The sequence below is a fragment of the Pongo abelii genome, chromosome Y (genome assembly GCF_028885655.2).
Source record: "Pongo abelii isolate AG06213 chromosome Y, NHGRI_mPonAbe1-v2.0_pri, whole genome shotgun sequence".
Lineage (NCBI taxonomy): Eukaryota > Metazoa > Chordata > Mammalia > Primates > Hominidae > Pongo > Pongo abelii.
Window position 1 is genome coordinate 14,792,860 of NC_072009.2, and position 10,716 is coordinate 14,803,575.

A 10,716-nucleotide genomic window follows, 5' to 3' on the forward strand; every position below is an offset into this window, starting at 1 on the left:
TTTGCTTTGACCTCCCCAACTCTGTCCTGTAGGAAGAATCCCAACACATTCCACACCCATTCACTCCACAATTTTAGAGGCCCAGCTCCAACACAGACGGGTCAGTTCCATGAAGAAAATAAAGCATATTGATTGATCAATTCAATATGACACCCAAATCCAGGGGATAAACGTACACACACACACAGAAACAAACACACACACACACAGTCAAACATTCTTGAGAATATTTATTTGGCATTCCATACAATCCAAGTTTACCCCCTTTTCCTGTCTGATTTTTTTGTGACTGGGTCGGTTTTTCCTTTACTTCCTGGGCATAAGACCATGCTGAGTACTGACATCCTGCATACGGTAGTAACTTTTTAGGAGTTCTGCTGTTTTAAGTAAGGTCCGATGCTCCCTCACAGTCAACTCAACATCTGGGAGTCCCCTAGAGAAACACAAACGCATGTCAAAACGCATTTCTCTCAGCCATACTTTGAAATGTTTTAATTGCAGGGCCCGCTGAGAAAAGGATATCCCTTCCCCATTTGTGATCTCTTAAACTTCCTCCTACCATGGGTTACAAACTGTTCTCCGCAATACCTGCCCCATTCCCAGTACTCTCTGTGAGGGGAGTCAGCTAACAAGATGCATTGTACACTAAAAGCACACAGAAATCTGATGCGGCAATAGCTCAAGGAAATCCATCAATCTAAACAATCCTTTGCGGTCTAGGACAGGGATGACCAGGAGGCACATTCAGGGAGCCCAATCTCATGGAGTAGGTAGGATGACTGCCGCTGGGGTTGACGGCCATGGAATCAAGGGCTACAGATTGAAGTGAATGATTTTCAGCTTCACTTCTCAGTGATTCTGGAAATGGACTATGCTCCCCTGGGCTTAAGACTCACAGCTATAACCTGCCTTGCAGTGCAGTCTCTAATCTGCCTTTTTCAGCCCAATGCCATGAATGTCCTGGATTCTGTCACTCTCTCTCGTCCTCTCAAGGAATTTCTACATATAGGAAAGCAGCCTCAATTTCTACATTTCTGAAACGAGCGTCCAGGCTCCCTGAATAGGCAGGTGTGTCAACCCCCTCATAGTGGGCATCAAACAGCTCCAGTTCCAACTGAACGGCTCACCTGAAATCTCTGTTCCCTCTTCAGGTGGCTTCATCCTCTTGTAGTACGGCAGGGGATTGCGCCACAGGTCCTTACATAGGATCTGTCAGGGGAATCAATCGGCAAACGCCTCATCAGGGCTCAGACTGGTGACCCAAACAGGTGGGAACACACCAGGGTCATTGCTGATGTTTCCCAGTGAGGACCCACCTCAGCAATCCTATTAGATCCTGCGAAGTTGTGGTCAGAAAACCAGTTGAAGAAGTTAAGGCTGCTGTTGTGGTGTCTGCGGCGATAGGCCTCAACTTCATAATCTGGATGCCACTGAATTGGAGTGGAATGAGAAGCCCTGTATTCTACAGAGACAGAAAGTTTTGTGGGAAGGGGACTGGATCACGTTGGCAATGATCCACCCACCATCTTCCTTCCACTACCCATCCTGGGAGCCACCTGTCACCTGTGATGTTCACCAGATATTCCTTGGTAATCACTTTATTCTGGAAGTAGGGGTTACTCCGAAAGAACAACATGATCCTGCAGAGATGAACGGGATGCTTCACTTCTTCCACCTGTCAGGACAAGGTGGAGAAAGTTTAAATACCTTTTTGGGTGAGGTGCCAACTGTTGCTCACAGGAACCAATTATTTCCCTTACCCTCCCCCACTAAACCCTCTAGCCTCAGTCTTGCTGTCCTCACCTCCAAGTTGATCATGTAGCTCAGCATGTCTTCATCTTGGTCAGTGAGCAGGGCTGACATCTGGGGGTGGTTTGCAATCTGATTTAGGTCAAAGAGCCTTTACATTTACATACGGTGGAAGGAGAAGCTAGGAGCAACAGGGAAGAAGGCCTAAGAGCACCCAGAGGCTGGGGTAGGGGATTTCTCAGATCTGCTTCCACGTATATGACCTCCTTTCGCCTCCCCCTACCCCTAAAATAAGGCCCCTTGGCTTCACAGAGGGTGTATAATTCTGAGGCTGACTGCACTGACATGCGGAGGTGCGATTTGCAGAGACTTGCTGGTGTCTGAGGAGTGGCAGAATCTGCTTATAGCCGAAGACGCCCAGTCCCAGATCGGACTAGAAAGGGGGAGCAATCACACTGCCTTAAAAATAGCTTGATGCACACAAAAACCTATTCTGGTCTGAACTCGCTTCTGTTCTTCAAAAACATGCCCCAAACGTCTGCTGCTCGGCATCACCAAGGGTTTCTCTGCCGCACGCAGGAAAATAGTACCCACGCCTGCTGCAGTTTTCCCTAGCCACATTTGTCCGGGGCAACTCACCTTTGTTCCCCAAAGGTGGCGTCACATCGATGCCAAGCTGCCCATAAGTTACTTACACTTCCCCGAGAGCACCTCTCCACCAGAAAGGCAGAAGAAACACTGAGAAGGATACAACATTGGCCCAGAAGCCAGGGACGCTCTGGATGACCGCGCCTCTGCAGTCTAGGTGGGCCTTGCGCCTCCGCTCCATCTTTTCCCTCTGCCGAGAAAAGGCCTTCCTGGCTTGGGCATTAACCGGCCCCAGCTCCACCTGAACGGCCAGCAGCTCCTCCAGTGCAGACTCTGGGGTCATGGGCCCAGGGCCAGGCTGTGCCCGCTGGGCCTCCTCCTGCGGCTCCACGAGGCCCTCCTCCTGGGCCACCACCTCCACCTCCGCCATTATGTCATCCAACACCAGCACCGCCTCCTCCCCCAAAGCCACCTGCTCACTCTCCACCCCGGCCGCCCCCTCCTGTACAGCCTCCATCCTGAAGACGGTGCCCTCCTCCGCACTCCCACTGAGCAAGGCCTATGCTGCCCGAACCGAGCCACACGAACCCGGCCGCAGCCTTTATTGCACCCAGTGGGTCAGCGGGCCCTCAGTGCGCATGCGCGGGGCTCCCGGGCGCCCCCTAATGGACTGCGCGGGAAGAGCGCAGGGAGCCGCGCTGCGACCGCCTTCCTCCCATGCTGGCCAATGAATGGGAGGGCGGTGGGCGTCTCCCTGGGCGGCACAGCCACTGGTGGGCCTGCATCTCCAACTCCCCCTAACGCCAACTCCTCTCCCCAAACCTCCTCCGAGAAGCCCTTGGAGCTTGTGCCCGGTAGCTCGGCATCCTGGGACAGACGGGCTGCGTGGCATTTGGAATTGTGGGCACGGCAGCCCTGTGTCCTGACATCCTGAGTGTGGCAAGCCATGAAAATCTCTATGTGTCATGAACACATGAAACATCTCTCTTCGTTAGGCAGGCCAGCTGGATGGTACGGAAGCAATACTGCAGATCCAGAGAACTCTCTCTGGTTGCTGGGGCCAGGTTGACAGGGGCGGCCTAGGGGAAGTGAGTCGGGCCGGGCACGTGGGAGGAAAGTCGCCTCCTTGTGCTAAGGTGAAATTGATCTGTTGTAGAGGCCAGAACCCCGGCACACACTATCGCAGGTCGAGGCAAATACAGGCTCTGCGTACCATGCTTCCTCCCTGAGGATGCTGCAGTCCAAGGAGCATTCCAAAGGGCCTCTTGTCCTATGCCCTGGGCACACCAGAGGCCGGCCGCCAGGGTTGGCCATTGATGACTTGCGCGCACGGTGTTTTGCAATGCCTTGCCGACCCAGAGGCTCCCGCACCCGCTGCAGTGGCTGCGGTGCCTGCTGGTGGTGCTCTGCAGGCCCAGGGCCTGGGCCTCTGGCTCCTGAGCTCCTGTGCACAGTTGAGCCTGCGGGGGAGCCGAGCCCTGTGGCCATTGCAGGATCTGCGGGTCCAGCGGAGCTCCTCAGGAAACCTGGGTCCACGTGGGTGTGGGACTAGGTTCTCAGCAGGGCGATGCCCGTGGGTTTTTAGGGAGGGTGTCTGTGGGGGATCGGTCCCCAAGAGCCTAGGGGTGCGGAGGTTGGGCTGGGCTGCGCAGGCCGGGATCTGTGGGAGCACACAGGACGGCACCGTGTTCAGGCTGGAGGCTCTGCTGTTGAGGACGGCCGGAGTACAGAGCAAGGAGGCGGCCTTGGAAGAGGAGGCGGTGCTGATGGTGGAAGACATAATGGCTGAGGTGGAGGTGGTGGTTGAGGAGGAGACCGACGTGATGTGGCAGAAGGAGGGCCAGCGGGCACAGCCTGGCCCTGGACCAAGAACACCTGTGCCGTCAATGGACTCGCTGGAGGTCCTTCACTTGGAGCTGGGCTCCGTGAGTGCCCCAGGCCACAGGGCATCTCCGCCTTTTGGGCCAGAGCCATATCCTTGCAGCTTGCTTGTAGCAGCCCTGGGAACACGTGGTAGGCAAGGGGAGCCAAGCACAGCACTCACAAGGGAGAATCGCGGCGCCAAGGTCCCTTCCCGCGCAGCAGAAAGTCGAAGGGCACGTTTCCCTGGGAACGTCCCTGGAGGACGGGCAGTCTCTTTGCCATTGCCAGCCATTCAACCACCCCATGCTCTCGGTGCCCGTTTCCAACAGGCTCAGCCCAGAAACACAAGGTGCTTAAGACGGGTTCGCGGTGCATGGGGCTGCCGACCACCTCAAGGCAGGCACCAGCTCCCCAGATAGGCTTTCTTCCCCCTGCCGGCGCCGAACCCAAAGGGGTGTAGGCCTTGAGTCTATATAACCTCCTTTGCACCCACGCAATTCCCATGGGGAGCGCCAGGCACAACTCTGCCGCCGTTTCTTACTACAGGACTTCCCTCAAGTGGGCAGGCCCACCCCTCAGGGAGACTAGGATGAGAAGACAGCACACACCCGGACATCAGCAGAGCAGGTCCGGCACTCAGCACACAAAGGCCTCCTGCAGCTCATGAACCCGGAGAAGCAGCCGCCTCACACCACCCCGTGCCACCCCGCCCCTCCGCTCCTCAGCTGCAACCACCTGCCCACTTCTTCTTCCTCTCCGCTCTTGTCAGCCCAGGCCGTCTTGGCCGGGGTCCACCCACTCCACAAACCACCATAGCTGTGCCGTTGCCTCCTCGCCAGACAGAGACACAGGACCAACAACGGACGGTGACAGGCCAAATCTCTGGGAGATAGCCCTGCTCCACAGTCTCTGTGCTCTTGCAAAACTGCAGGGCGTCACGAGACTTGCCCACCCAATCATCTGGAGGCTTCCTGACCAGAGGTAGGTTGTTTGGCACACGAGATGTCGGCCTGGGCCGGAAACCATGATGAAGTCCTGCTTTGCTACATGATGGATTTGTAGGTCAGGCTGGGGAGCCTGGGTCGGTGGGAGGGGTCCAGTTTCTGAGTCAGTCTGTGGTCCCCCTGGGGACCAGGGTTGTCTCAGTGGGAGAACTGGAAAGTGGAAACTCGTGGTTCACTACAGCCCAGCTAGATAAGATGGTCGTATTGAATCCATTCTCTTTCTCCTTGATCAGGCAGGTGGAGGACCTCAGCGATCCCGGTTACCGGCGGCGGGATGAAGATTTCATGTCGTCACAATCTCTATTTCGACAGTGAAGTCATCATTAAGGAGTACTGTGTTGGCATCCTCGGTAAGGAATGCCTCCCAGCATGGTAGGGCAGCTGGTGTGTGGGAGGTGAGGTCTGGCATGAACCTTCCTGACTCCTCTCCCTGCAGGGTACAGAGTGTCTCATTCCACTGCAGTCCAGTGGTTCTGGGATCATGAAGGTCAAGCCTCCAGCTGCAGGCAGTACACCTCCTACCTGACCTTATCATATTGGAAGACACAACGGCTGAGCTTATCATATGACAGACATCATGGCTGAGGTGGAGGTGGAGGTTGTTTGGCTGAATAAGACTGCCCGGGTTTTGGCAGGATTGCTGAGGTGGGGTTCGCCGTGGGGCATCCTGGGAAAGGACTTCGCTGGTCATTCCTTGGTCTCCGGGGAACTGGCTTTAAGCTGTGACCTGAACTCCCCTGGACCTGCTTCTGCAGTCCCCTAGATCATCAGCCAGGGCCTATGGCTCAATGCTTTGCAGTTCTATCCCATGGAGGGAAGGACAGCATTAGAGACAGAACAGAGAGGAGGCCAGGCGAGCAACCAAGGATTGGCAACTCAGAGGCCTTTGAGTCCTGGATCTGTGCCCCTCATGGAGAACCCAAGGATCATGGAGGAGACTGCAGTGAGCAATCCCAGGCAATCCATGGTTTGGGGGAGAAAGGCCCATCAGGAAATTATAACACCCACATGTCAGGATTGGGGAACGTTAAGCCACTAGGATGCATATGTGGCTAAAGTCAGTGGGTGAGAAGCAGGGCTTAAGGGATAGCTGTCTCATCATCACTTGCCAGCTCCATGCCCTGCCCTAAGATCTGCTACCACCTGGGGCTCATTTTGAGCTCAACCAGGGCCCTCTCCCTCTCCACGCAGATGTCCACCTGAGGCCCACCTAGGTCTATGCCGTTTTAGAATGTTTCTCCCAGGACTGTCTTGTTCTGTTTCCATGACCCTGGGCTGCCCTGACATGTGTTATCGTCTCTGACATCCTCCCTCCCAGTGCCCTGCCTTCCCATACAAGATAGTCCACCTCACAGGGAATCTGGAGGACCACACTGGGATCCAGTGTGCGGAAATGTTCTATTTTCTTCATGGACAGGTATTTTGGAGCTTCCTCAGGAGCTGGGAATGTGAAGAGATCGCAAAATGGTTGGGGACCTTCAGTGTGTGTCCAGGGAGGGAACCTGGCTGGCAAATAAGGGCCACCTGAGTAATGGTATGGAAATCCAGTGTCAGTTATCTCCTTAAAGACCTGCTTTGTTACATCACCTACTATTAATATAAAAGTTAATTTCTTACAATAATGAAAAAACAAATTTCAGTATGAAGAAATATAATTTATTGATAATTGTATGGAAGAACTCCTGACTGATCCATTTTCCATTGTAGTTCTTATGCGAGACTTGAGGTGTTTAGCAAGTTTTAACATACAGACAAAAGACTGGGAGAATATGTTCACTAATCCTTGGCAGAATTAAAAAAAAAATAAGATATCAGTATAGACAGATTTTCAACGAAGCTAGATTTGTTATTTGATTTTCATCTTAATGTTACATTATTTCTATTTGTAGTTCTAAAATACTCTTTCTTCTTTGAAATGACAGATGTATATGGTGGGATGTGTCAAGTGCCCTTGGTCCGATTAAATGAAACAATCATTGTTCTTTTGGAAACTGGAGTAGGGCTCACGTGTCAAGCTAGACTACAAAGTAGGCAGCATGCGGTTTGAGGAACAAGATCTTCTAGTGCCCGAGCTCTTTCTTCCTCTATGTACTCTATATCCTTATTTTGCTTTGCAGTTTACAATGTCATGTTGTTCCCTACTCCCTTCTTTCCCAAATAGAAACCAACTTTGAAAAACAATCAGCTTTCAGACATTTATCCAACTCACAGGCAAAGTGAGAGTGAACTGTAGGTGCTAGAAACCGCAATCCACTGCTGTCAATTTTATTTTCTCATGTACGTTAATCTCTCCCTCTCTACCACCTCAGTATACATATACAGCTGTGATCTAAATTCTTAGATTGCTTTTATAAATTAGAATTTTTCCCGTTGTTTACTCCCCTGACACCTACCCCTTCATTACTTTTCTCCACTAAGCACGCTGTACCCACTTCCCTCATTTCTTCCCACTGGCTTTTCAGTTCAGTTCAATTGGGTTTTGGTCTCATTCCACTGGAACTACTTTTATCAAGGACAGCATTCCCATCTGTACTATTAAAACCACTGGTTACTTTACCATTTTCCTCTTACTCAAATTCTCAGCTTTATTCTGCACATTAGCAACTCTCTGTTCTTCAAACACAGAGCTAGGCCAAAATTCTCCTATTTTAGAGGGTTGGCAGCTGTTTTTTTCCCTCTTTATCAATGGCTGCTCTTTCAGATATATCACATAAGACTTCCCTGGAGAAAGCTTCACTTAGTGCCCAATGTACAGTAGTTCTGTCTGTTATACCAACCGTCACTACTATCTGTTACTCTCTTTCCGCGTCCCAAAATTTCCTTCACAACATTTACGACTGCTTGTGTCTTTTATTTATTATCTGTCTCTCCCTCTATGTAAAGCTTCATGAAGTTGGGGACCATTAACCCCATATTCATTGCTGTACCTCCAGAACCCAGCACAGTGCTTTTTGCATAGTAATAAACATGCATGCAATATTTATTATTCAATGAGTAATACACCTTAATAATCTTGAATAATGATAAAGATTAATAATAATCTAGAATCTTAATAAAGTTGCATTGAATAATTTGATGGATAGATGAATGGCAAGAATCCCACAATATTTTTTACTAGCCTCAATTTGAAAACTCATGCCAAGACTTGTGGACTTTATCTTTACAATGATTCTTGCACCTGTCTCTTTCTTCCAGTCCTTGCTTCAACTTTCTTTACCCAGGCCACCATCATATGTTAGTTTAAGCATTTAATAAAACTCAGAACTCACCTTCTGTCTTCTCTTGCTGATCTTCAACCCATCCTATATATTGCAGTTAGTCTTATAACCTTTGTGAAACTCTGATATTATTTTCCTATGAAAAAACAACAACAGCAACAAAAACTTGCCTTTGTGTAGACAGTTTGTTCTAAACTTTCTATCCTGGCATTTATGGGCCTTGAAGACCTGGCTGTAACTGATACAAGCTCTAAATGATCATAATGTCCCACGTATTTGTCTAGCTCTTTTTTGTGTGTACTTCTCTTTTGAAAGATTTATGACTCAAAGTTGTGTTATTACAACATTTAATAGAATGAGAACATGATGAGGGCAGAAACATGGTATGTTTTCCAATCTCAATATTTACAGCACTCTATGCATATTTACTGAAAAATCATTGTGTGCCCCAATTCTTGACGCTCTATGTTCAGTATCAAATAGAATATAGAATATAAAAATGATCAATTGCAAACCCTATATAGTGTTCGCGTGTAACTAAAAATACCGAATTCTGTACATTTTGTTTAAGGCAATGGATATGACTTATTATCTGTGCTACTCTTAAATATTGTTGTGCAACTGGTGCCTGCAGTTTCCTGAGCCAAAAGACGAAAAGTTTCGTCCTTAGAAATTTTTCGACTAAAAACTCCTCCAAATAATAAGAAAACACTTAGCAAAAAAAAAAAAAAAAAAAAGGTATTGCTGCATGTGGTCTTTTCCCCAGAAAGATATGCAAGATATGAAGGGAACAATAGGATCAGGAAGTGTACTCAGAAGATGAAACTGTATAATGTGAAAAAACCCACTCTGAACAGTTCTGGCACGGGCTATCTGCCTGCAGGCCCTGGTATTGACCCTTAAGCATGCTGTTCAGAATTCCATTATAGAGGAATTAAGGTGGCCAAGAATATATGTTTGTGTGCGTGTTTGTATGTGTGTGTGTGTCTGTGTGTGTGTATGAGGGAGTTTCACTCTTTCTTATATATGTATATATGAGTGTGTGTATACATATACATGCATATGTGTATACACACACACACACACACACACACACACACACACACACACACCCCTACGTACAAGAGACAGAACCTCACTTTCTTGCCCAGACTGGACTGGAGTGCAGAAGCTCAATCTCTGCGCACTGCAGCTTCATCCTCCTGAGCTCAAGTGATCCTCCTGAACAATCCTCTCACCTTAGCTTCTTCAGTAGCTGGGAACACAGGCACACACCTCCAGTCCTGGCTAATTTTTTGTATCTTTTGTAGAGACAGGGTTTCACCATATTTTCAAGCTAGTCTCCAACTCCTCAGTTCAAGTGGTCCACCCACCTCAGCCTCCCAAAGTCATGGGATCACAGACTTGAGCCACTGTGCCCGAGAACATATATTTCTAAATATTTCAAAATATTAATTTTGGCTGGGTGCGGTGGCTCACACTTGTAATCCCAGCACGTTGGGAGTCCAAGGTGGGTGGTTCAGGAAGTCAGGAGTTCAAGACCAGCCTGGCCAATGCAGTGAAACCACGTCCCTACTGAAAATATAAAAATTACTTAGGTGTTTTGGTGGGTGCCTGCAATCCCAGCTACATGGGAGGCTGAAGCAGGAGAATCCCTTGAACCCAGGAGTCGGAGGTTTCAGTGAGCTGAGTTCGCAGCAGTGCGCTCCAGTATGGACTACCGAGCTAGACTCCATTTCATAATACTAATAATAGTAATAACAATAATAATTGTTACTTGTATCATTCTGCATGAGAACAGTGTAATACAATTAAGAGCAGATGAGTACATAGGAACTTACTTTCATGGAATATTGTTCTTAACATAGTTGTTCTCAATTTTCAATGCACATAATTTTTCCTTCATGAATCTATAAGCTTGAGGTTTGAACACTCCACACTCAACACCTGTAGGGAATGCAAGTGAAAGCCTGCAGTCAGAATGTTACATCCTATTCCATGGGTACTAGCTGTTCCAGTGACATTTGTTAACATTTAGAAAAGGGTTGACATGATGTGCATAATTTTAATCAATCCTGGTGTTGTCTCTGAGTAAACAAAGTGCATGAGTGACATTGGAGATACTTCATGCTTTATCCCTGGATATATACTTATCTTCTAGTTTCATTTTTGTGTGTTTATTTTTGAGGTAGAGTTTCGCTCTTGTTGCCCAGGCTGGAGTGCCATGGCGCGATCTCAGCTCACCGCAAACTCCACCTCCTGGATTCAAGCGATTCTCCTGCCTCAGCCTCCCA

At 49.0% G+C, this 10,716-nt stretch overlaps 1 protein-coding gene across 2 annotated transcripts; it reads right to left on the minus strand.

Moving 5' to 3' along the window:
• Nucleotides 1-213: 213 nt before the first annotated feature.
• Nucleotides 214-2,974, minus strand: LOC129053416 (testis-specific Y-encoded protein 3-like). 2 transcript variants are annotated; one of them, XM_054545456.1, is made up of 6 exons: nt 2,501-2,974; nt 1,804-1,881; nt 1,564-1,675; nt 1,317-1,462; nt 1,128-1,209; nt 214-433 (listed from the first exon to the last, which is right to left on the minus strand). In XM_054545456.1, the coding sequence occupies exons 1-6, from the start codon at nt 2,852-2,854 to the stop codon at nt 411-413; spliced, it is 795 nt and encodes a 264-aa protein (XP_054401431.1). In that variant the 5' UTR covers nt 2,855-2,974; the 3' UTR covers nt 214-410. The 2 variants fall into 2 exon arrangements, with proteins under 2 accessions (XP_054401431.1, XP_063577564.1); XM_063721494.1 differs by having other exon boundaries at nt 220-1,209.
• Between the last annotated feature and the right edge of the window lie 7,742 nt (nt 2,975-10,716).

Excerpts from the sequence above, each read along its gene's own strand:
- LOC129053416 (XM_063721494.1), bottom strand. The coding sequence starts at position 2,854 with ATGGAGGCTGTACAGGAGGGGGCGGCCGGGGTGGAGAGTGAGCAGGTG. Across the intron at positions 1,676-1,803 it reads GCTACATGATCAACTTGGAG|GTGGAAGAAGTGAAGCATCC; the intron begins GTGAGGACAGCA and ends TTGTCCTGACAG. Across the intron at positions 1,210-1,316 it reads GATCTAATAGGATTGCTGAG|ATCCTATGTAAGGACCTGTG; the intron begins GTGGGTCCTCAC and ends TTCCCCTGACAG.